The sequence below is a fragment of the Pinus tabuliformis genome, chromosome 6 (genome assembly GCF_031772625.1).
Source record: "Pinus tabuliformis cultivar Carrire ecotype Pingquan chromosome 6, CPIR1, whole genome shotgun sequence".
Taxonomy (NCBI): Eukaryota; Viridiplantae; Streptophyta; class Pinopsida; order Pinales; family Pinaceae; genus Pinus; species Pinus tabuliformis.
This window is the reverse complement of record NC_142292.1, coordinates 397995138-398022365: the sequence shown is the minus strand read 5'-3', so window position 1 is coordinate 398022365 and position 27228 is coordinate 397995138. Positions and strand designations below refer to the sequence as shown.

General features: G+C 39.2%; 1 protein-coding gene across 2 annotated transcripts; it reads right to left on the bottom strand.

The window, feature by feature from the left end:
• Positions 1-1808: 1808 nt before the first annotated feature.
• On the bottom strand, positions 1809-26556 carry LOC149258982 (uncharacterized). Of its 2 annotated transcripts, none has more exons than XM_089417168.1 (7): positions 26089-26556; positions 23833-23943; positions 22480-23746; positions 21974-22279; positions 21563-21618; positions 2185-2255; positions 1809-2063 (listed from the first exon to the last, which is right to left on the bottom strand). In XM_089417168.1, the coding sequence occupies exons 1-6, from the start codon at positions 26281-26283 to the stop codon at positions 2187-2189; spliced, it is 2004 nt and encodes a 667-aa protein (XP_089273294.1). In that variant the 5' UTR covers positions 26284-26556; the 3' UTR covers positions 1809-2063; positions 2185-2186. The 2 variants fall into 2 exon arrangements, with proteins under 2 accessions (XP_089273294.1, XP_089273287.1); XM_089417161.1 differs by having other exon boundaries at positions 21974-22357; positions 26089-26553.
• Positions 26557-27228: the final 672 nt, after the last annotated feature.

Here is a 27228-nt window from a genome sequence, read left to right as displayed (position 1 = left end):
AGGAAATTACAGGAATAGAGGAGGCACAGGAGGGAGACAGGGACAACGCGGAAGGGGAAGGAGAAGAGCATGAGGCTACTAGGAAGAACATGCAACTAAATCTGCTAGAAAATCCAAAAGATCTATAGGGAAAAAGATTCAGTTCGCGGAGAGAGCCTATTGTGAGAACACCAACAAGGACATTAGAAGGATAATACAACAACTGGAAGAGGAAGCAACTCAGGGACAATCAGACTCTGAAATAGAAGACTGAGAATATCTCCTCCCGGATCCAGTAAGAACATCCAGATCACTCTGTTAATCCAGGACAAAAAAATGGATGAAATACAGCAGCAGATAAAGGACTGCTATCTAGACATCAAGAAAGAAGTGGAGCAGCAGACAGGCATGGCGGCGCAATAATGGAAGATATGTATATATGCTGGTTTCAAGAAGTTGTTAGATAGTAGAGTGGCATCTTTAGTTCCTTTTTGATGTTTAGAATGCAGACACGAAACAATAGAAGTCTTTATGATTGTTTAGTATACTTAGCTTGAACAAGAAGAATTAGGACTTTCTATTTTTGGATGGCTGTTAAGAATTTAAGGTGGCCAATAAACCCGGTTTCCCCTTGGGGCGGATTGAGGCCACCACGAACATGTGATGGTTTTGATTTGCAGTAATAGAAAAAAAAAGGTCCCTCCGCTGTTTACAAAAAAAAATTTAAAATAAATAATTTTTAAAAGAATTATAAAATAAAAAAAAATTAAAATTATAAAAGAAAATTAGAATTTAAATTTTAAATAATTATAATCAAATAAATTTTTTAAATAAATTCTAATTAAAAATACAAATTAAATTTTAGTTAAAAGAAATTTAAAATTTGAAAAGATTTAAGAAAAAATATTAATTAAAAGAAATTTTAAATCTGAACGAGACTTGAAAAAAAAAAAAACCAGCGTCAGGGCGGAGGCCCCAGCATAGCACAACAATGTGCCACCACCTGTGCCAGGAAAATTCATTTCAAACATAGTATATATAGAAGGAATGCCTGGTTTTGAAGCAATCTCATAAATAATACGTAGAGGGGCTACCCAATGTTCATTTTTTTTAAGTGTTATAATGGGCGAGTCCAACAGCAGAATGCATGAGCAAATAGTAAGCAAAGAATCTCATGATTTTGATAGGATAATTCTAAACAGTGTCTCACATTCTAAAATGTGCTAATTGATCTCTCACACACAACATGCACATTTAAGGCATTAGAATCTGAACATACAAGAAGTGGTACCCTGCAAGCAACTTAGATAACCTCTTCGAGATTACTTTTAGGGTCATTGGGATTTTACTTATAGCAAATTGAATTGTTTTTCAATTGTAAACTTATAAGCCATCCACACAAGTCATGCCAATTACAAAGTCTGAGTCAATTCAAGTGATATAATGATTACGTGTATAAACCGTGAGACCTAAATCATAACCTTCATTTCACGAGGCTATGTGAAGAAACTTTTCATTATCTAGCATTAACAGTATATATTTTGCTCTTCAAACTTTAATATTTGCACCAGAATCCTTTTTCCGACTCGTGGGCAAGATAATAGGTGAGGGCCATTTCATGTCCTCATTAATAGGTACTTATGGTGCACATAAATGTTTAGTTTGATTCAGTTTTCTCCTCACGATCAATTTTACAGGTCATAAAAGATATGACAGAACATAGTAATACTACAAGCTAAAACCTAAAAAGTGGTTAGTAAAGGCTTTTGCTCTTCATAAACTTCAATACTTGCACCAGAATCCTTTTTCGGATGATGGGCAAAACAATAAGTGCGGATCATTTCACGTCCTAATTTAATAGTTAATTATGGTACAGATAAGATATACTTTGATTCAATTTTCTTTTCGCATGATCAATTTTACAAGTCTTATATGACAGCGCGTATTAGTAATACAAGCTAGAAACTAAAGTGGCATATCACCAGTGCTTATATTATTTGCCTACAAAAAGCCTGCAAAAATGATAAATATAGCCTTGGGTCATCTTTCTTATGCCTGGATGCACGCTGTGCATGCCACCGCCTCTGCGAATCCACAAAATATACAACTATGCTAAGTCATGGGATAAAAGGAAAACAAAATATATTTTTGCAGTATACAAAATATAATCATAGAATCATAGCAACATGGAATAGATATCCTCACCACTATTTTGCTTGTCTTTCAGCAGCCTTCCCAAACCCTTTATTTTGGAGGAATCTGCTTACTCTACCAACCTACACGAAAACATGCTATCAACAGAAATAAGTAGTGAAAGCAGCCTCATACTACAGGAAAATTTAGATTGTATGAGCATTGAGAACCAACATCATTGCAACTATAGGGCTTCGTAGAAACATTAGTAATACTAGAAACCAAGGCATTTGAGTAGAACACAATACCATAGGGCTCTAAAATAAAACTTAAATGATATCTATAAAAGTTGTAGAATGACAGTAATAAATAATTGCTAACAGTTAAAATATGTCATCTAAAATGAAATAGTATATTTCTAACCAAGGTGCTGAATTTTGTAGCTATGGTTGGTATTCATAATGTTTAATTTGTACTTGCAATGATGATGAAATATAAATTGTATTTGTAAAAGAAAAATTATATGAAGCATGTTCAAGAAATAGGAAATATTTATTTGTTTTATTTTAAAAAGAAAATTTTACAAGGGTAGGAAAATGAAAATTTAAATTTGCATTTTTGCCTCAAGTGACCAAGTTGGTGCTCCAAGCCATCATGTTGGCCTGCCCAAAGAGACACCCATTTGGATTATTTGAAGGCTATAAGTAGCTCATTCGATCTCCTCCAAGAGAGCACTTTGGATCATCACAGATATTTGTGTTCTGAACGAAGAAGACAAGGGGTATTATGCCAAAATCAGGAGGAAGGAATTCGCTCTATTTTCCCTCCCTCTAATAATCAAAGGAGGCCAAGTTGTGGACAACTTTTCTGTGGCATAGTAAGAAGTCTGTGGCTGAGTTGCAGGACGAATTTCGGCCCTCTTGTAGGCCTGAACCAGACATTGTTGCAGAGATTTTGTGGACAGAATTGAGGTCACTTGTCTTGGATTTTGTGGAGAGTTGGCTTGGCTCTTGGTGGATGGTCATCTTGCTGGTTAGTTTCACTGATGTATCTCTTGTTGCATTGATTCTCTAAGGAAAAGGTTGGCTTGTTTTTTCACCCTTAGTGGGTTTTGCCAAGGTAAAATTTTCTCGTCTCTTCGTGCATTATGATATCTATTGCTCTATTGTCTCTATGGTTGAATTGATGATACATTGAAAGAGCTAAATAATCATCTACATCATTGGAAGTAATTATCAAGTTTCATAAATAAGTACTTGTATCTATTGTACTAGAGAAATCAACAAATGGGCTATTTAATAAAACTGAGTTATAAATAAACTTGCCAAATGACAAAAAGAAAACTGATTGTATTCTCCAAATGTAACTCTCAAAATCCCAACAGATTTAGGACTGATGGTGGGGAATGAGGGAGCAACTTCTAGTCTTCAACCATATACCAAGGTTCCTTCCTAGGGGCTTTCCAGCTCCTCAGAATAGACGTTGTGTACCCACCCATATCAAGATGGTGCGGCCTAGTCCTGAGCCTATCCACATGTTCTCTTCCAGAATTGCTTGAATTTAACAAAAAGGTGTCCATATGGAAATATTTTTGGGTTTTATGGTGGTCTTTGAATTTTGCAATCAAATAACGTTTAGACAGGAGGAAGCTTCAACTCCCCTGACCTTATGTACAAGGATGCCTGTGGCTCTACATCCAACTGGATCCTTTAATCTTTACAAAAAGAAGTGATAGCAAGAGTATTCTAAGCAGACATGAAAAAAAGGAGTCAATGCACCTACTGAAAGGATGTGATGAAGTTCTATTGCTAAAACTTCCCATGATTATCAAAGGCATTGGCAAAACTCACCCTGGTTGGAAAACATTATTGTGGCCATTTCCAAGGAACTTGGAGGATAAAATATGTGGAAACCCCTCCGCTCAAAGGTGCAGTAGAGGTTTCTCTATTTTTACCTTTAATCACATAGAAGATAGGCACCAGTCACCACACGTTTAGAGGTAGCCCATGGTCCATGGACACTAAGGGGCTTTGCCTAAACAACTAGTATAAAAGGAAGAATTTGCTGAATAGTGGTTGAATTTCTGACAAAGGAAAGTTTTTGACTGTGGTCCGAATTCCAAGGCAGTCAGAGGTCTGGAACAGAGGCATGACTTTCCAAAACTGTGACTCGAGTTTCTAGGAGCAACAAGGAAGAGATAAGTACCCTGAGTTGTGTTTGTAATGTTGTAAATAATTCTTTGAGAAAAGCAAAAATAAAATATCCTTCACACAGGATTTCCCCTAGTGGGTTTTTCTAGGGTCGGAGTTGACCAAAAATAAGTGTCTCATTTTACGTGTGAAATGCTTGCCTTATTTTTGTCCACTGTAAAGAGAAAGCAAAAGAGAAGTAGAAGTAGCCCTGTTATGTTTCTTTTAAAATTTGCATTAAGTTTATATCTATGTTGCTCGAGTTTCCGGTTTGTGGGTGCTTTGGGTACGTGGGAACAAGTATCCAGTACGGTTGGAAGCTTTGCCCAAATTTACAGGAAACACCAAGTTGGGAGCGACAATATTATAATATATTAAAATTTAATAAATATTGAAAATATAATTAAAATAATTCCTTTTTAAACAAAGTATAATATTAAAGATTAAATGTACATGCAACATACCAAATTTAAACAAACAATTAACATATGAGTATAACATAAATCAAAATACTTAATAAATCCAATATTGAAGGTTTGAAATGAAGATCATATGACATAAATGAAAATCAATGAATCATAAAAGTTAAAACCAAAACTAAAAGCCACCTGAATCATATTGATGTTCATACTAGAAAATTCAATAAAGACAAAAACCTAAAGTAGTACATAATTCAAAATGCCCAAAAGCAACAAAAATACAAAGCTTAATATGATCATAAAGTATGATCTTCAGCATAAAGGAGATCGATATAAGTTTGAGCCTAACTAAGTACTGGATCGACATAATCATCATCATCATCATCATCAAATGCAACAATGTCATCTAAAGGTATGCCAACCAATCCTGCATTTGGTAAAGGATTGTCGTTGCCATCATCAATTTGGGCAGCATCTTCAGCAGTCACATCCCATCGTGCAGTAGGTCCCTCTAAATATTCAGGTAGCTTCCTTGAATGAAGCCGAAGACTACTATGCACATAAACAAGTTTCTCCGCACTCTTAGAAGTAAGTCTATTCCTCTTAACAGAGTGGATGAAACTATAAGTGGACCAATTCCCTTCAGGAGCTGAGGAACTGCCAACTTGAGATAGCAAAAGTGAAGCAAACTTTCAAAGCTCTAGGACCTAGCCCCCATCTTCAGCATCAATTTGGGCAGCATCTTCAGCATTCACATCCCATCATGCAGTACGTCCCTCTAAATATTTAGGTAGCTTCCTTGAATGAAGCCGAAGGCTACTATGCACATAAACAAGTTTCTCCACGCTCTTAGAGGTAAGTCTATTCCTCTTAACAGAGTGGATGAAACTATAAGTGGACCAATTCCATTCAACAGCTAAGGAACTAGCAACTTGAGATAGCAAACGTGAAGCAAACTTTCAGAGCTCTAGGACCTAGCCCCCATACATTCTCCACCATCCAAGCGGTTTCTTATGAGCATAATGCTTGATGTCCCTCTTTGCATCTTGGCTGAATGCAGGAGGGCCTAATGTACCAAAATCAATAAATTGCTCCCATATCACACTTGTTTCATCAGTAAACCCTTGATTTACCCAATGTTGTTAAAAGCGTGAGTGGGATTAAATCGGCGCCGGGAAAAAAGCGGAAAAAATCGGGAAAAAAGCGGAAAAAAGCGGGAAAAAAGCGTTTGGCACAAAAATATTCATTTTTTTTCAATTTTTTTAATATCTAAACCATCTACAACATAAAATAAATACATTGACACATAAATATGATAAAAAAACTAATATATAAGATGTTTAATATCATTTCTAGCGCTAAAATCACACATAACATTGAATCATGTCCTGAATAGTAAGTCCTGACTCCTGAGTCCCAACTCAGCCTCAAAATATCAACAAAAAATATGATAATGTATCTCATCATGTCATAATGTCATATACAATAAAATGAAAGTCTAATCCTATTGATTTCCTCTGCCCTTCTTGCGAGAAAATGCCACAGCTTTCCCTTTCCCTCTAGATGTAGATGCAGGTGCCTGTGCTGATGGAAATGGCAGTGGAGTCTGATGTGCTCTAGAAGCTGAAGAACTAGAAGTAGGAGCTATAGGAGGTAGACCACGTCCTCTACTGGTGGCAGGGGTAGCCCGGGCAGGTGGTGTCACCTGGAAACATTACAATCTCCCAATCCTGAAATCCTGAAAAACTGATAAGTTTGCTGGATTTTAAATGAAATCTAAAATTCTACTTTCTCCATATGAAATCCAATGAGGCTGGAACCACTCTCAAACATCCTGAGTCATTTCATGGTAATGTTAAAAATTTAAGTAAAAGGATGAAAATGAAGATTAAGGAGAATGTCACTTTTACTTTAAGAATTTAACATTACCATGAATAGCATATCCATACTAGGGCCTAGACTTGATCATTAAGCTGCCCCACTCAAAAATTATTTGTTTCTTTCAAAAAAACTTGCATGAAAAAACCCAAAAACGCATTATAAAACACGCTGCCCTGATACCCTGAGCTTTTTCCGAAAAAAGCGCGCTTTTTTTTTGAAAAAAAGCGGCAAAAAATATAGCCGCTTTTTTGGTATAAAAAGCGCGATTAAATCGGCATTAGGAATGAAAAAAGCGCGATTTAATCGCGCTTTTCACAACACTGGTTTTACCTCTTCATCATCAATAAGAAGAATTCTATTTGGTCTTTCCATATACCACTTTGGATTAAGGGCATATGCAGCCATGTGAAGGGAGGTATTGAGTTTATTCCGTCCTTTCTCTATCAACGTGGGGATTTCATGGAAAAACTCCAAAGAAGGGTTTATTTAGCGAATGATGTGCTTTACCTTACCCACCATGGTATCCATACATTCATATATTTCTCCAAGAGAAGAAGAATCTGAATCAGCATACCTAGTCAACTCCACAATTGGAGCAGTGACATAGACAACATATCTACAATCAACCCACCAATCCTCACTAAGAAGCATTTTTCTTATCTTCTTCGCTTGAGGTGACTTAGACTCAGTCCATGCATTCCACTTTGATGAAACAACGATTGCTTGTAGGTTTTGAAAAATGCTTCTTTGAATACATCCTGTAAATTGCCAAGGAAGCATGGTGTTGCAGATGAACATTTGTGCCTCCCTCGCATTTGAAATGATTTTTGCAATCCATTGTATTTTGCCAGTGTCTTTTAAGACATTGTTAAGGGCATGTACACAACAATGAGTCCAAAAGATATGCCTATATCGACTTTGGATCGATGCTCTACAAACATGTGTTGCATCCGTGATGACATGTACCACATTTGATGGACCAACCTCATCAATTGCATCCTTCAACATTTCAAACATGAAAATAGCATCCTTAGTTTTTCCACTACAATCAATTGCTTTTAAAAAATAAGGCCCTTCTGGTGATGTGACAATAACATTCAACAAAGGTCTTTGTTGAATATTTGTCCAACCATCCATGACAATTGAACAACCTGAATGAATCCAACATTGTTTTAGGTCCTCCATAAGTCCATGTATTCTTGTCACCCCTCTATATAACAATGAAGTCCTCATTTTGTTGTAACCCAGGGGTGCATATCTTATCCTTGCAAGTATGATTTTTCTCATCATTTCTTCATAGTATGGTGAACGAGTGTCATTATATGAAATTTCATTTGCCATAAAAAATCTGCTATGGCATCATCTGCTTCATTCTTATGCATGACATTGTACATCTTTTGAATGGATTTACTTCCGTTAGTCCTCCTAGAACTAGAACCCCCTTGAGTAGTCTCAATTTGGATGTGACTTTGTTCATTTATACATTGGGATGAATCTTCATGTCTACCTCTCTTATTAGAAGATACAATGCTACTATCACATTCATTGTTTCCATTGGCTTTCATGTGAAGCTTAGTCATCTCCATTCTTTGTTCAAGGCTACATGTGCAACCCTTTACTCCTAACCCAAGTATACCCAAAAGATTATGCCATAGCTACCCTTAAAGACATGATCACACAAAGTGCATTTCCATTCCTCATAGCCCCCACTATTTTTTGTCTTGTTCTGTGTTATCTTTTTCATGAACTTCATTAAGGGCTTCTTGGAAATGTTGCTTGATTGTTTGTGGGTACCTATTGTTGTCTCTGCATTCTGTTCTTGAACTTGTGGGGCTTGTGGAGGTAGTTGGGGTCTCATCCTGTTGTTGTTGTCACCACATTCACTGCCTAACCCTTCACTCCTAACCCCAAGTATACCCAAAAGATTATGCCATAGCTACCCTTAAAGACACGATCACACAAAGTGCATTTACATTCCTCATAGCCCCCACTATTTTTTGTCTTGTTCTGTGTTATCTTTTCCATGAACTACATTAAGGGCTTCTTGGAAATGTTGCTTGATTGTTTGTGGGTACCTATTGTTGTCTCTACATTCTGTTCTTGAACTTGTGGGGCTTGTGGAGGTAGTTGGGGTCTCATCCCGCTGTTGCTGTCACCACATTCACTCCCTAAAAAATTTACATTAAAATACAACAAAAATAAAAAAATAGAAGTAGAACATGGAACTAGATTTTATAATGTACATTATAACAGAGAATCAGAATACTAAGATTTAATTTGCATAAAACTTAATCATGATTTTGAATTTCATTTTTTGAGTCAGATTCCAACCACCTCTGATCTCATGTTACATATTGATATCAATAACGAAATTTTAATGATGCAGCCTGATATCAAGGCTCCAATTGAGCATATTTTATAAATTATAAGAAAATGACAATAAAGTTATAAAGGAATCAGTGTGTTTTTTCAAAATAGCAAAATTTAAAAATATGCATTTCTTAGCATGCATTGGTACATTCCAAGAGCCTATAATATAATTTAATAATTTATTTAATGTATGAAAAATGCTTTGCCAGTTTGTGAGCACATGTACATGAGAAAAGGAATCTTTTGCAACTTAAACTCTCCTCCATTTCAATATGCTATAGTATGCTATTTATTTACATATAGGTGTATTCTCCATCTTAAAGTAAGAGCTTTTCCTTTTGTATAACTGGGAGAATAATGGTTAGTGTTACTTTTAATTTATTTTTTATTGAAATATCAAAGTTCAAACGTTCACATCAAAGCAATTTAAAAATGTAAAGTTGGAAGTTCTTAGTACTTACCAAAATAATAATTTGATCTGCTATGCTATTTAGTATTTACGAATACTAAATAGAAATTTTCATCGGCTTTAAATTTTTAATAGAAAAACCCAAAAAAATGCAATAAATATAATTGAGAATGATAAACTCCAAACAACAAAACGGATTGTTGGGTTCATATTTAGAGTGCAAATTTTTTGACAGTATAAAAATTGTGACAGAATGGATTTTGAACACAAAAATACACGTACAAATGCTTATATATCTTGTAATTTTGGTTGTATCCCATCCAAAAAAAATAGTTATTACAAGTTAAGTGTTTTCTTTTTTGTGTAAGCGAGCTTTTATATTAACAAAAGAAACATATAGTACAAAAAATCTGCCGAGGCAGATGACTGGCCGCTATGAGGCATGCCTTACCAACAAAACTGATTGAGACAACAGACTGAGGGAGTGCTGCCAAGAGGTGCACCACACTAACCAGTTAAACTGAGAAGAGATCGAGAGCTGCCAAAAGGGTACACCACGCAGGGTGACTCCAGCCAAAAGATTGGCCAACACATAACTGAGCAGAAGAAGACAAAAAAAACATACAAGACTGAGCCGAACATAGGCAGACAGAGGGACGAGGGAGAAAAGACAGAGGAATCTTTGTCGGGCGTTGAGTGCCTCTCTTAGCAGTGGTGTGCATTCTTCTGTTAGGCCTTCGACGGGCCACCCTGATGCGGCTCTGGAGGCTTACTGTCCGACGACAGGATTTTCTTGAGCAGCTTAATCAATTCTGTGAGCTTTGTGCTGACCGAACCCAGCTCCTGGTGGATAGCGGAGAGCTTAAATTCACTGCTCTCAACAACGGCCATATGATCATGGGTCATGGTGGCAGCAAAACGTTGAAGAGTTCTCAGCTGCTCCGCTTGCTCCTCTTGAACATCCATGGCCTTAGCCAGGATGGTTTTCATTCGCCAAGCTTCGGCCTGGGTGCGGACGAACTGGGTCGCCCGAGTGCTGGCCGTCCCTGGATCTTGCAGCCAATCAACTTCCTGGCCGAGCTGCTGATCAGAAAGCTTCTCTTCTTCCTCTTTAGCCGAGGTTTCCAAATCAATGATCTTACGTTTGTTGCTCGCAGAGGCTCGGCGCTCATACATTTCTTTTGCAAGCTGCAGCTCTCTGTTTGCAGCGTTGTTTCGGCATCCATCCCCCGCCATGGTAGCACTCGCCTGGATGATGAAGGCCTGAGCAATAATGCAATGCGAAGGTTGCAAAGTGAAAGGAATCAAAGCAGTGATGCTCCAGTGAAGATCGGGCGAGGATATATAGATGGTAGGAGGAGGATTTCGGGCGGTGAAGCGGATCATAACATGCAAATTGCCTGTCCGATCGACATAAATGCTGTAATTCAGGGTCGTGGGAGGCAAATGCGATGAATGAGAATGTTTTCGGTGGCCTTCTCCTGCACGGTTGTGAATGCGCCATGTGGCCCATTGTCCTGTGGTTCGGCGGTAGCTTATGTCACCCCGGATCCCAATTCTGTACAAATTTGTGTGATCTGCAGTAGGCATTATTTCCCTCAACCATAAGGTCCTATGAAACTTGCTGTGTAATGAAAGCTCGCGTCCCGTCGTCCTGTCCATGATCTTGAGGAGGAGAAATGGGCGGCCTGTCATTCTGCCGTGTCAGCTGCCACCACGTCCATTCGTGCGAGGTGGGAGCACCTTTCCTTGAGTTGATTATTCTCGATCTGATGCCAACAGCTGTCCACCATTTCGTTTGGGCTATCAATCCCATGGTTTGCCAAGTGGTCTGCTACTGAGTTTGCCTGCCTTCTAACCGGCTGGAAGACGAGGCCCTTCATTTTCCCGAGCAAATTCCCTATGCTCTCCGTGACCATGGCTAGACGCCAGTGTTTAGTTACTTTGCTGATCGGCGTGCCTCCATAGATTTTCCTTGCCGCCAGGATTGTAATTTCGGAATCGCCCTCAATAACTGCGTTGTCTGCCTGCTTTCTTTGCAAGATTTTTAGACCTTTCTCCATAGCTGCAAATTCCATTTCATTGTTAGTGCCTTCGCCCAATGCTTGACTGAAGATGTGGAGAATTTCCCCTCTCTGGTTGCGGATGAGGCCTCCGATGCCTGCTGGACCCGGGTTGCCACGTGAGGCCCCATCGAAATTCAGTTTCAGGAAGCCATCTGGAGGGCGAGACCAACAGTTTGGAGTGGTTCTGATGTTCTGCTGTTTAGCTGGGGGCTTTTGGCTTTGCTCATTGCGAATGTTGAAGGCGTTCAGAATTCGCTGGTCTTCCGCAGAGAATTTGGAGGACGGGTCAATTTGGCTTTTAACCAGAATCAATTGGCGAATGTTCTCAATTAGGGTAACTTTCAAGTGCTCTATATCCCTGTGTTCATTTTGAAAAATTCTCCTATTCCTTTCTTTCCAGATTGTCCAAGTGATGAAGCCAGGCAGGATTTTCCAAATGCTATTGATTTGGGGGTTTTCTGAGTAATTGCTTGGCCAATTGGTGATTGTATTTTGTATGGATTCTAAATCTCTGTTATGCTGCTGCATGATGGCCTCTAACCCTTGCCAAATATGATTAGCCCATTCACATGTATTAAATAAATGGTTCATTGTTTCTTCTGCTTGCTTACACATTGGACAGAAGGATGGGCCTTCGAATCCTTTTTTTCTCAGGTTCTCCCAGGTGAGCGTCTTACGCCTCATGAGGAGCCAAAGGAAGGTTTGAATTTTTGGCCAAAATAGGGGATCCCAGACCTTGTTGAGCCACGGGGCTGGCTCCCCCTGCTCTGTGAGTTCGAGCTGTTCTCTGGCTTCTTTTAGAGTGAAATTTCCATTACCCTTCATACCCCATCTCAGTTTGTCTGCCTCCGAGGTTATCCTGATTTTTCTTTTTAGCAGGACTTGGAGGAGGTCATGTATTCTATTGTGATCCTCGTTGGGATTGCCAGTGTCTGGAAGAGTCCATTCACGCCAAGCCTGGTCATTTCCATTGGGAGTCCAGTACTGATGGACTGTAAAAATTCCCCTGTTCTGGCAGTTTCTTTTGTAGTTCTCGAGGTCGGGGTTTTCAAGCTTAGGATGCTGTTGCCAGGCATCTTCCCAGAAGAGGGCAGATTCCCCATTCCGGATCTCCCAGAAACTATGATCTTGAATAATGTTTCGGTTTCTTTTGGCTAGGTTCCAGATTGGCGAGCCTTCCGGCAAATTCTGGAGTCTGATGAGATCCTGGTCTCTGCAGTTAGGGGTGTATTTCTCCTTCCAGTGACGGGCCCAGGGGAGGTTGGTCTCTTTGAGCCAACGCCACCACAGCTTGGCACCTCCTGTTTTGTTGCTGATTTCAGGATCGATTAGGTTTAAACCTCCAGCCCTTTTCGATTTACAGATCTTATCCCAGGCCACGAGAGCCCATTTCCTTTTTTCTGCACTGCCACTCCAGAGAAAAGATCTTTGGATGGAACGAATTTGTTGTAGTATAGCTTTGGGTGCCGGTAGGATAGAGAGCATGTACTGAGGGATAGCCTGAAGGATGGCTTTAGTTAAAACTAGGCGTCCCGCAAAGTTGAGGGCCCTGTGGGTCCAATGTTTGCATCTTTTTTCCAGGTTTGCTATGAGTCTTTCCCAATGGATCCTTTGCCATGGCTTGGTGGTGAGCGGAGCTCCCAGGTACTTTGAGGGAAGAGAGCCTTTTCTGAAGCCTAAGATGCCCGTGAGATGATTCTGAATTGAAACATGAGTGTTAAAGAAAAAGATAGTCGATTTAGAATGGTTGACTTCCATACCTGATGCCCTGCTGAAGAGAGAAAGAATAGATTTGAAAGTCGTGGCCTCTTTGACAGTGGAGGAGCCATGTAGCATGGTGTCATCGGCAAATTGCTGATGAGTAGTTGCAGGGGTGGAAGGGAAAGGGCGCAATCCTTTAATTTTTCCTTCTACTTTGGCTTTGTGAATATATCTGCTAAGCCCTTCCATGAGGATCACAAAGAGGAAGGGGGATAAGGGGTCGCCTTGTCTTATGCCTCGAGAGGGCGAGAAAGAGGCCGAGGGGGATCCATTAACCAGAATAGAGAAATTTGTTGACTTGATGAGAGCGAGAATCCAGTTGGTCCACCTGTTGTCAAAACCAAAAGCCCTTAAAGTGGCCTCCAGATATTTCCAATTTACTTTATCGAAGGCTTTTGAAAGGTCTAACTGAATCATCATTCCAGGGATTTTTTTGGACTGTAAGGTGTGAATCATCTCCTGTGCCAGGAGGATGTTGTCCAGAATTTGTCTACCTTCCACGAAGCCTGATTGTTCCTCCGAGATGATGTCAGGGAGGATAGGTTTGAGTCTGTTGGCGATGACCTTAGAGATGATTTTATAGATCACGTTGCACAAGGCTATAGGCCGGAACTTTTCTGGAGTTCGGGCTTCTTCCTCTTTGGGGATTAGGGCTAGAAAGGTGGAGTTTAGGCCTTTAAGAATTGAGCCAGAGCGCCTTGAGTCTTCAACTACTTGCCAGACCTCTGTTTTGACTGTTTGCCAACAAGCTTTGTAGAAGTTTATAGTAAAACCATCTGGGCCAGGCGCTTTATCGTTTGGCATGTCTTTAACTGCTTCCTCCACCTCTTCCATTGATATCTTTCTTAACAGAGAGGCATTTTGAGCTGGAGTAATGATTTGGGGAATGGCCTGGGTGATTTCCTTATAGGCTTCCACACGTTCTTCTTGAGGTTCCTGGGCAATTTGTTTGAAGTGAGTGGTAAGCAAGGTTGAAATCTCATTATGATTCTGAATGACTTCTCCAGCAGCATTAGTGAGCTTGAGGATTTTGTTGGCTCCCCTGTAATCCATTGTCGATCTATGGAAAAATTTTGTGTTTCGCTCTCCCTCCTTCAACCACTGGATGCGGGATTTTTGCTTCCAAAGGATTTCTTCCTGTTGGCATCTGATATGCCATTTCTGCATTAGGATCCTTTCCTGTTCAATGGAGTTTTCCTTATTGATCCCTGAGGCCCACTCTTTGTGAATTTGGCCTAGTCGGTCTTCTATATTGTGTTTATCTTGGAATATGTTACCAAATTCGGTTGAATTCCATTCCTTGATTTTGAGTTTGATGAACTTCAGTTTGGATTGAAGTTTAAACATTTTGGTCCCTCTGATGTTTCTGGGCTCTTCCCACCATTTTTTTACCAGTTCCTGAAAATTTGGGTGAGTTAGCCAGAATTTCTCAAACCTAAAGGGTCTGTTTTTAGGGGTCTCTAGAAAAGCAGCTTCCAGGACGATGGGCCAGTGGTCCGATCCCCCACTGGGGAGGATATCAGAGACTACTGTTGTTCCTTCCAGTAAGATGTTTTCTGAGATCAAGAAACGGTCAAGGCGAGAAGCTATCCTGTTTTCTCCTCCTCTGCGGTTATTCCAAGTGTAGAGCCCATTTTTAGGGGGGATATCAACAAGCTTTGCAGAATCCATGAAGTCCACGAAGAGCTCTGAGTCTTTATTGAGGCGTCTGAGACCTCCTTTTTTTTCCAGTAGGGTGGTGATCATGTTGAAATCCCCTCCCATTATTATCTTGGAGTGCTGATGCCTTTGCATTAATTTTGTTAACATGCTCAGGAAAGAGATTTTATCATCTAGTCGCTGAGGCCCATATACATTAATACAGAGGTAGGTTTCAGAATTACCTGTTAGTTGAAATTCTGTGGCGATATATGATCTGGTAGCTTCCATAGAGATGATTTCGATGGCTTTGGAATCCCAAAGGGTGGCAATACCTCCTTCCCATCCTTGGCTTGCAACGTCTATGTATTTGATAGAGTTTCCTAGCTTCCTGGTGATGATCTCCAGCTGAGCAGTGGCACATTTTGTTTCTTGAATGAGCATGATGTCCGGCTTTTCCTGTTGTAACTTCCTCTTGAGAAGTCGTTGCTTGTTGAGGCTGTTTAGCCCTCTTGTATTCCAGGAGATGATTTTCATTAGTAACCAGGAGGTTATTGGGAGGACAGGAAGGCATGCAAATCCTTCATTTTACCTGAATTGATCAAAAAAATACCTAAATCATGGAGAACCTCTCCATTTGTCCTCCTGCCTCTTCTTTTATTCTGCTTTCGTCCCAGAGAGTGAAGAAACATGCTTTTAGGATGGTTACCTGTGCCTTTCATGATTCCTAACCTTTTCTTTTGTTTGTCTAGCGCTGCTTGTTGTTTTGCGATGAAGAGATCTCGGATCTTCCTTATTTCTTCCTCTGGGATATTTTCCAGCCCCTGAGCTCTCCATTGCTTTTCCATATCTGGTAGGTTGACCCCTTCTTTTTCTAAGACTTCGTTGAGTTCCAGGTCTTCACTCCCCCCGTCGCTTGTGAGCATGTCTATGTCCTCGTCTCTTTCGTCTGCTGCTTCCTGCGTTTGAAATTCTGTGTCATTAGTGTAATCTTCTGCATCCGTAGCTCTATGTTCTGTCTTATTCTTTTGGGGGTCTTCTGGCAGCGCTGTCTCATTGTGGTTTCCTTCCGAGTCAGCTTCTGAGTCCAGAATGTTGAACGGATTAAGGGTTCTGCTGGGATCTATTGTTGCTTTGCTTATTTTTTTCCTGTAGGCCCTTTGTCGTGGTTTTGGTTTTTTGAAAACCTCCTGGTCCTTTGCTGGCTGCTCAAGTTTGGCCTCTTCTGTTGGTTTGTTTAATGGGCATTCCCTGATAAGGTGGCCGTGTTCATGGCATTTCCTACATCGGAAGGGGATCTGTTCGTAGTCGATGGCTTGGAAGTAATCTTCATCTCTGAACTCTAACCACAGTCCGTCATGCAAGGCGCCTGAAACATCCATTTCGACGCAGATCCTGGCACAGGAAGTGTATTTCCTTTGCATTGTTGCCTCTGAGGCTTTAATGAAGGTGCCGAGACGGTCTCCGATGCTCTTAAGGGTTGCTAGACCCCAGTAGTCGATAGGGAGTGAGAAGAGGCGGATCCAAACGGGGACACGAGTGAAGGTTTCTTTTTCAGGTGTGAAGTTCGCTTTCCACGGCCTCATGTAGAGGCCAGCTGAGGAGAGGAAGTAAGGCCCTCCATCAAAGATCCTATCCTTATCTTCTAGATTAGAAAAAACAACAGTGAAAAAACCTTTAGCTCCAAGATGGAGTTTGACATCACCTTTTGGTCTCCAGTGTTGCTTGATCCATTGGCAGAGGGCTCGTTCTGTTGGCCACAGTCCCATAAACTTGCAGATGATTGCATGCTCCATCATGTGGTCTCTGTAGACCTGGATATGTGGATCTGAAAAGACCACTCTAAGGGCTTCCTTCTTTTTAGGTTTACAGACTCCTTGCAGGTTATTTTTGAGGCTGAGGTTAGAGGTTTCCGTTTTATCCTCTTTTTCTGCAGAGCGTTTTCCTTCTCTGTGGTCTTTTTCTTCGTCTGTCAGTTCGATTACTGGAACCGAGCTGCTCTTGCCTTTGTCCGATTTGTTCACGTGCTTCTCCTTTCTGTTGCTGTCCTTTCCTGGCGTCTCTGATCCAAGATTTGGATCTTTTTGCCCCTGGACTGTCATTTCGTTACTTGTCTCAGAACTGTCTTTTCGGGCTTCATACCCTGGGATATTGAAGCCTTCATGGGCTTTGTTTTTCTGCATGACTGCTTTCCTGTATGATGGGGTCCCAGTGGACCCCCCTTCTGTCATTTGTCGGGCCAGAACACGGCCTCTGTGGATAAGAACCCCTAATCGATGTTGGTGTGCTGCCAGAGCTGGTAGAAGGACCGAATAGTGCAGAGGAGAAACCCTAGGAGCAGGGTTTACGCATGGCCATTCTCCTGGAGAGATAAAATTGCATACATCTTCATATAAGGAGGAAAAACCAAATAAAGATGTCTCAACATTAATATCATAACTCACAACACATTAAATCTAAAAATTACAAGTTAAGTGTTTTCACTGCTATGTAATCACAGGTTTTAATTTTTTTTTCCAGGTGAACCAACTATATTTCACTTGTGTTAATCCTGCATGAGTTTTAAGCTTTTACAACTAAGAAAAACTTGTGGAAAACATCAAAATATGCCCTGAAATCACAATGTACAACTGCCCTTTCTAGCCCATGTGAACTTACTAGTGTCCGAACTGATGCCAAATGTTTGACTCCTGTAATTTAGTCCAGATTGATGTAGGCAATATATATCATAGCACCAGCGATGGCAACTAAGAAAATGATGATATTTTAGAAAATGTGAACCATATTAGAGGCCAAACAGTCCCATGCGCGGCACCATCAAAGCAGATTGGGGAAATTAGAAAGGAGTTGCTAGAAAAAATTGAGAAGTTTGAGGAAGACAAAACTAGGCAAAAATCAATAGAGGTTGAAATAGGGAGGAAGAGGAGTATAAATCGAATGATGGCAACCAACCCCAATTTTGATTATGAGGGCCTCTTCATCTATCCCTTGTACTGATGCATCCAACCCCTTTCGCTTTGTTCCTCCCTCTTTGGAGTCTATTCAAGATAATAGTAAGGGTATAAAGAAGGGTGGTATCAAAAGTTATTTCTCACCCTCCTCCCCCTCTGATAGTGCACATGGTCCTCAAGCTCATCGAAGTCAAATCCAGCCTACTATAGATGACCATTGGAAGAAGGAATGTAGAGAAACTGCCTGTGAATACATAGCCAGATGGTGGTATGATTTTGATATCCCCTTCAATGTTTCCCGTTCATTGTATTATGAACCTATGTTTAATGCCATCATTGTTGCTAGTAAGTGATTCAAAGGCCCTAGTATGCATGAATCTCTTTTGCATAAAGAGGTCATGTCCATTGATGAATATTTGGAAGATTTCAAAAGCTCATGGGTGAAAACAAGATGTACCATCATGTCAAATGGATGGACTAATCAAAGGAACCGTACCATCATAAATTTTCTTATCTTTTGCCCACAAGGAACCATGTTTCTAAAATCAGTTGATGCATCTGATAAGGTGAAAGATGCACACTTGTTGTTTCAACTTTTGGATGAGGTTGTTGAACGGGTGGGGGTGGCTAACGTTGTTCAGATCAACACAGATAATGCCTCTAACTATGTTCTTGTTGGTAAACTGCTGCACATTGCATAGACCTCATGCCTGAGGATATTGGTAAAATAGATTCGAGCAAGAACATTGTAGAGCATGCCAAAAGCATAACAAGGTATATCTACTATCACTCATGGGTTTTGAACCTAATGAGGAAAAACACAAGGGGCAAGGACCTTGTTAGGCCTGTCATCACAAGATTTTCAACTCACTTTTTGACATTGCAATCTATGTTTTCCCAACATAAAAACTTGCAAAATATGTTTTCCACAAACAGGATGGCAAAGACATAAGAAACAAACTTAATGATGACACATTTTCGAAAAAGGTAGCAAAGATTGTGAAAAGTGTTGAGCCATTAGTTAAGGTGTTGCAGTTGGTGGATAGGGAAAGATTGGCTATGGGTTTCATTTATAAGGCTATGGATCAGGCAAAGGAGAAAATAAGGGAAACATACAAGGATAGAGTGGCTAAGTATGGACCTATTTGGGAGATCATTGGTCAAAGATGGAACAATCAACTCCATCGACCTATACATGCAGTTAGGTATTTCTTGAACCCAAGGTATCATTATAAAGCTCAGCTAGGAGAAGACTTGACTAGGGAAGTGAAAGATGGATTGTATGAGTGCCTTGAGCGCATGATCCCTGATGAGAGTGAGCAGCTGAAGATACACCGATAGATCACTTGTTTCAGTAGAGCCACAAGTACCTTCGGCAAAACAAGTATTGCAAGGGAAGCAGATGAGTCATGTAAACAATTTCAAATTTCAAATTCTTATTTCGTTAAATTGTTTATAATTTGAAAATTGGATATAATTTGTTGAACTAACTCATTATACAACTATGTTTTTCACAGCGCACTGGTGGGAGGCATTTGGTAGCCATTGTCCTCAATTGCAAATGTTTGCAATCCAAGTTTTGAGTCAAACTTGCACTGCTTCTAGGTGTGAGTGTAATCTGTCTGTCTTTGAGAGGATTCACACAAAGAAGAGAAACCGTTTAGAACAAAAACAGTTAAATGATCTAGTCTTCATCCAATATAGCCTCTGACTAAGATGCAACCAATTATTGAACAAAATACCTGATATAGATCCCATTGTGTTGGAAGATACTGATTCAACCTCAGATTGGGTAGTGGAGACTCAACCAACAAAGTGACCTTGACAAGGATATTCATCTTGATATTGATATGGACTTGGATGCATTAGGGACTGATCAGTTAGATGCAGATGCACCAGTATCATCCCCAAGTCCTCCAGTTACAGGCACTTCCTCTACTTAGTCGCAATGAAAGAGCATAGCTTGTCTATCTCAGCGTGCAACTAGTGCTAGAGCTAGTATTTCTATAGTTGCAGTAGGATACCTTGATGAAGTGGAGGAGCCATGGGCTTCCCTATCTAAATCTGATTCAAAGTCAGGGGCAGATGATGTTTCCATGTCTAGCAGTATTGATCACCGATTATTGATCATTGATCATGTCGATCAATGAGATAGTATTATGTATTAGTGACTTGTAGCCTTGCAGTTGTATTGTTTTGTTGTAGAGGCCATTTAGAGCCTCCTTGGTTATGTGTTTTTGTTTTGATCTCCATATATTACATGTATTAGACAGTGCATTGGGTGCCATTTTGATATAATAGATATATTTATGAGCATACTTTGATCTTATGTTGTCTTCTCTCTATTACTCTAATGCTTTGAGTTTGGAAACATTGATGAAAAGCTTAAAAAATATGTTTTTCATTAAAAATTAAATATTTGATGTACTTTTTACAAAGACCGAGTCGATTCCAAGTCGAAGTCCGAGCCAGAGTTGACCCTCAGCCAGTTCCGAGTCTGAGTCCGAGTTTTAAAACATTGTGTGGAGTCTGGACATGGATGCTAACCAGCCCTTCCACCGCTCACAAAAAAACTGAAATTACTGGAAAGGGGAAGTAAAAATAGAGGGCTTCCATCCCTAATGTGGCTCTCCAAGCTGAACTTGAGGAGTTGATTAAGGATACGGGCTTGAATAAAAACTCACAACGCCAAGTTTTTCAGGACATTTGAACTGTATTGGCATACCAAGTTGTTGGTAACACATGAATTTGCTGGTCTGGAGCTAAAACAATGGGAACTTCACATGCTCCTCACTCTCTACAAATGGCTGGCTAAGAAACATAGTGGCATCCTAGCTTCAAAATCTGTTACTGGTTCCAAAGACCACCCCATTAATGTCCCAGCAGACATTTCTTCGAGCTCCGTTCTTCCACCAGTGTAATTTCAATTTTCCATATATATTTTGGCATTTTGCAAAGTTTCTTCTTTTATGTTTTTGCCAGTTTTGGGTTTGAGGAAGTTTTAGTTTCCATTTTGGCAAAACCAACCTTGCAAATACATGTATGTGTTAGTCACTCACTCTCTCAATTTTTGCTCTGCCTGGTTTCCCTTTGGGCAGCTTCAACTGGTTTTTTAAGCATATTTCCACTCACGATAGGCCTCTCAGAAAAAATTATTTGGGCACCTGGAAGCAGAGTAGACTATCCTGCCTGTCTGTTTTATGTAACAATTTAAAATGTCAGCTAATAGAATAGAAACTACCAACAAAAAAAAAGTAAATTACAAAATAGAATTAATGGTTTTTCCTAACTGTTCACCATTCAAATGTCTCAAACAATTCATATACATTCACACTAAACCTATGCAAGTACCTGCTCGAGCTAAATTTCTCAACAAGTAACCCAAGGGAGGGCACACTCTCAAGCTTTGCATTATCTCAATTCTTTGGTGGTGGGCAATTAATTAGCTTTTATCATTACGTATTTGCAGTTCTGAATTTAGAAAGAGGACACTCTAATGGAGGAGGTAGCTTAATTGAAGGAGGTCACTTCCTTGTGTGGTTTCATTCAGATCATGCTTATCCCTATATTGCTGTTTGAAGGTGCACTTGAGGAGATTCCAGTTCATAGATCCAGCATCAAAGCAGAGTTATTATTGGGGGTTTTGGACATGTTTTATCGTTTTTTCCATCGTCTAAAGTTTAAACTCGGCAGGAATATAGCTGGAGAGTATGTTGCTAGAGATAAATTGTAAACATGTGAAGATAATACATTTTGACACTCGTACCTGAAGTCGTTTCATAGAATCCAACATTGAAACATCTCCAGTCTTGTATGACCCATCTGGCAAACACAATGTTAAAGTAAGAAAACAAATCAAAGTAGTTGATGATGATTCAATTTAGATTTATCCAAACATCAATTTCTTGGCTTCTGGGGAAAGACAATTGCTTTTACTTATTTTTCATGCAAGACATATTTTTATAGAATTGCAGAATGGATAAATATATAGACTCAACAGAACCTACAACAAATAATTACAAGGAGGCATGGATAATATCAAAGTGCCAATGATGAAAACATAATCTTGATTCCTGATCAATATGCTAATAATGTAAACATAATCTCAACCCTTAAATCATACAATAAAGAAGACAAACAGAATAGAAAATGAATTGAAACTGAAAGGTTTAATCACCTCCTGTGTTTTGAATACTTTCCATGAGTGATACTCTTCCTGTACATCTGGTCAAAGCAACACTTCTATAATCAGAGCTTCCCTCGTCCTTTGAGAAAATGGGCCTTGCCAAGCTTGATATCTTTGCTGCATCATTTCTGAAAGAATTGTCTTCAAACGAAGCCTTGTCAGGCTTACAAAAGAAATCTTTTCTTGCTGCTGGGTATGCAGATGTGCCAGTGGATGGTCTGTCTGCAGATTCTGCTTTCAGTTTAGACCACAATTCTCTCCGAAGAGTCTCTTCTCCAGGTTGTTTACCAGACTTCTCTTTATTCAACACATTGTTTTTATCACATTTAGACACTTGAGTACTTTGAGGTATGGTAAAACTTAGCGAAGCAAAATCTGTGAAAAAATTCACTATGCCATTATTATGCAATTACCATGAAAAAGATCATACCAAACAGAAACAGATAGAGACACAACAAGAAGAACTGCGCCAGGATTGTAAAGAGATCTCGGCATACCAGATAAGATATTATTGTCCAGGTGCACAAGGCCTGATTCAGATTTTATCTCACTTGGTTCAGGAGATTTCTTTTGCCCTCCCTTAGTCTGCATCATCTTTGAACTCAAAGCAGAATATAGCAATGTGTCACTTGAGGAACCCAGATGCTCTGTCTTCAAACATTCTTTGGTTGGGATTTTCTGCTCAATGGTTTTCTCATATTCCCCAGGTTTAGTCAATTTTTCTGACGCAGAAAGTCCAGGAGGATAACCTGACAACGGGAGAGCTTTGTCTCTTTCATTTACCTTATGTGATTCAGGAACATCATCAGACAACACTTCATCTGATGGAAACAGCAGGACACAAGATTTAGGAGGTGATATTGTAAAATGTGAGGAAGTTTGTACCGGGGTCACTGATAGAGAATTTTCAGCTTCACTTTTAAAAAGATATGGATACTTGATCCTGAGGCTCTTTGGAATCTGTAACTCCAAATCCTCTGAGGGGGATTCATCAAATGTTGCAGTTCTGATAGTTGGGGGAGGAGTTGATTGGTTAGAAGCATCTTGACCCTCTTCTGATGATTCTGACACTGGCCTCAGCAGTGCACAAGTTTTTGGAGGAGATATTTCCAAACCAGGTGTTGACAACATCTTCAGAGTATCCTCCTTTTCAAAATTTGGCAGCTTGCCTTTGAAGCTCTGAGTATACTTACATGAAAGGTTATCTGTAATTTGTGGTGTCCCAGCCTCCACATGTTGTGGACTCACTAAAAGGTTCTTTGTAATTCGTGGAGTCACAACCTCCATGTGTTGTGGTCTCACAGCCTCAATAGATGCTGATTCACCTTTCCTAACAGATGCTACCACTTCTGAAGCAGGGAAAACTATGGAATCAGTACAATCTGGTCTTGATTTGGGCATTGGTGTCAGCAAGAATAACTCCTTCTCCATGTGTTGTGGTCTCACAGCCTCAATAGATGCTGATTCACCTTTCCTAACAGATGCTACCACTTCTGAAGCAGGGAAAACTATGGAATCAGTACAAGCTGGTCTTGATTTGGGCATTGGTGTCAGCAAGAATAACTCCTTCTCACAGTCACCCCTTATGCCCAGTGGCCATGCTACCAGGGGTGAAGGAGGAAGCGCGTTTGAAAAATCATCTAGAGGAAATAAATTTCCATCATGTTCAATTGAAGATGAAACAGCTGGTGTAGAGGGAATAGTTTGCTTCTTCACAGTCACTGAACAATGGCCAAATGGTTGTTCAAATTTAGGAACCCACTCCTGGCAAAGCAAGCAAGGTAAAACTCAGCTTTCATTTCCTGAAATTCAAAATGCTGCATGCAAAAGGAAGACTAATACAATGTTACCTGTAATGTTAAATGTGTTCGTGACAATACTTCAATGAAGCACTCTAGATCACAAACATCCAATTTGTTCACAAGGTTGACCTTATGAGCACGAGCCACAAGTCCATCAATCTGCAACCAAATGAATCAACGTGTTCTCAGAATTTTCACAACGAAACAAAAGGTGTCCAGGAATTATTTTATCATTCAGGAACTTCAGAAACTTGAAAGAAAAATTAACCTACCCAAGATGAATAAACATACTACATGATTCTTAGTTTTACTAGCCACAAGAACCATTGAGTAAAAGAAGAAAAAAAACATTGACCTTGAACCTTAGAAAAAGCATAGCTTCTCTATATACACATTAAAGTGGTTGCAAATTGCTTCACTGCTTCAAACTGTGAAATGGTCTCATGGGTGTAAAACTTATTTTGCAGTAGTTATCATACGTGCACGACTCTTCTTCTGTTCACATAAAAACCTATGGCTGAGCTGGATCATAACCTACTATACCAATACAACAATTCTTATCACACTAACTTAGTCACCTATGTTCAGGACCCATAACAAAGACATTGGCGTCAAACCACATTGGTTGTTCCCCAAACCCTAGCCAATGAAACCATAAGCATACCCTGCCCCTGGAATAAGAATGCCATAAGAATAGCCACTAATACTCCTAACTAGGAATCATTCCCTAGGCAAAACAAAGCAGGTCACTCCACCAAACATTCTCAGCATGCTTTCAACAACATAGGAAAGTCCTCCTTTTCACATACATCAAGCCTGTATCACACAAGTTCTCCACACTAGTATTATTGTCTTCCTTAGGGTTTACAAACCCTAGTTATGCTGTATCACATAAGTACATGGCAAGACAACTCTAACACTAGACTCCAAAACTACATGTCCATCCTAGGGTTCAAGGATCCAACCCTTCGGTCTTCAGCTCTTGCACCATCAAAACACCAAGGTCCAAGACATTCATGAATCATCAAAAATACAGTAACCAAGTCTTCTTCTAAGCAAGGCATCACACCAAGCTCAAGACTAAGCTCTTTGTGATCTTGCCCTATGTTGGAAAATGTAACTAGTTTCAGTCTTCATAATTGTCATTGAACTCATGTCAATATGTATATCTTATGGAATGCTCCTTTGATTAAGAAAACTATTATTTTCAAACATGGGTTTCATGCTTCATTTGGTTGGTCAACTAGGTCAAGCATGCTTATTTTCTTGATTAAGGTTCTAATCACAAAGAGTATGGAGCCATTATTCAATATTTATATTACAAACATTTGATTAAGAAAAGATTGTTTGAACATGTAACTTCATTGACATGTTCATTACTAACTATGAATTTATTTCGAGTGAAAGAATACCAAATCATACTTCAATGAGCATCAACCAACACATTCCAGATATTAAAAATGTGAAGTTGAAATGGATCTAGGTTAAAAGAATGATACAAGAAAACATTAGTGACCTTGGTATTTGAAGTTGAGTTTGAGCTACAATTAAGAAATGGAAGCAGCAAAAATTTGTACACAAAAGTTAATCTATATGTAGAGTTGTCAAGCTAAATTCAAGTACCGGTTAAAGTTCAAGTAGAAAACACAATCTTAAAGAAAATTTGACTAACATACTCTAGGTCAACAATTAAAAGGACATTAGACTAAAGCACTTTAGGCAGTGCAATAGTCCCCTTACAATGATCAATGACTAGGAGATGTTTTCGCGCTTCCACTCTGTATTCACAATGGCTTTAGTTTTTAGTTCAATTGACCAACTTTGTGGTCACTTGTCGGACATTGATAAACAGATGCTGAAAGCACAGTTAAAGCGCCATCAAAGAAAGTGTTCTAAGCAGTATAGCCGAAGACCGAATGTTAACCAAAAGTCAAGAAAATTCACGCGGAAATTTCAATTCGATGGACATCAAATCAGAGTATCTCAGATATTAACCCTGTGAAGTTGTATGTCGCCTTGCAAAGATCAATTTGGGAAAAATCATGTAGGTTTGAAGCATTCCAGGAATTCTGATTATAATATTATGAACTGTGAAAATCTACAAGCTAAAATACGATTAAACAATCAATGAGCCGAGGCATTCTTGATATTAAATCTGTGAATCTAAAATTGAGTTATGATTCAAGGAATGACAGAACAAAACAAATCGAAAGTGCATAAAGCTACATCATCACAGATATTTCTAGAGCTGTGAAGCTAAATTTAAAGTAATCTTGGAAAAATGGAAGGAGGAGACGGAAGTACCTGGTTAATGAGCCGAGCTAAACTGGCATGGACGGCATGAAGACGATCAAGCGAAGCATCGGCAACGCCTGTGGCATTTTTCTGAGCTTCTTGAGCTTCTTTTGCATTGTTCTTCTTCCGATTGGTAAGATGGGGACAGTTTGAGATGTTTGATAGCGCCTTTCTGCCGGATTTGCTCTTGATCGACTTCGGCATTTCTGCGAAGTGATTCCGCTGAAAAGAAAAACAAAATGAAAAACTGTGGCGATCGGTCCCTCCTTCAGCCCTGGGGTGCCTGAAATGGACCGTAGTTTAGCCGAGTAGCAGCAGAGGAGGAGAAGCGGGGTTTGGTACTTTGGAATGCCAACCGTGCTCAGTTTGAAAACTCGTTTATGCCAAGTGCACCCGTAAGTGTGATATGAACCTTATTAATCCATGGACTTTCTCGATTTAGTGCAACGGCTAGAATTCTGTCCAGTTAATAAAAAAATTATTAGGTGTTCCTATTTAGAGAGCCATTGATAAATATCCTTTGCTGCGCAATAATGTGAACATTTGACATGTCGTAAAATTTTAGAACATCAATTTAAACTTTTAAAAAGATGATAAATATACAGATTAGATTTGCAATATATATTCTTTTCATGGTGACTACAGCTATTTTTTAACAGCCGAAATGTGAAATAACAATGATGCCATTAGAAGTACACGGCATCGTGTATTGTGTTTTTTTAATTATTAAGTAATGTGTATAAAGTTTTGAGATTTTTATGGTGTGAGTATGTATCAATTTGTTTAGAAATTTTGAGAGTAATTATATTGTTTTTTAATCATAAAATTGGATTTATCATTAAATATGAAATTTAAAATATAGATAAAAAAATTTTTTTGTAATCCTCTTGTTAGGGAATAATATTTAAAGAATGAGGTTCAAAGTTAAAATCCATGTGAGTTAGACTAATAATATCAAAAAGTATTTTTATTTTATATTAAAACATATTGAAATTTGTTATATTAAAACATATTGAAATTTGTTTTGGTTTGTTATTAGAAATTAGATTAGATATAAAATTTCATTTTTTTTAAGAGTTATACAAAAAATTTACTAATAATATACCAAAAATAATAAAGTTTGTATGAATTGTATGGTCTATACCGCTA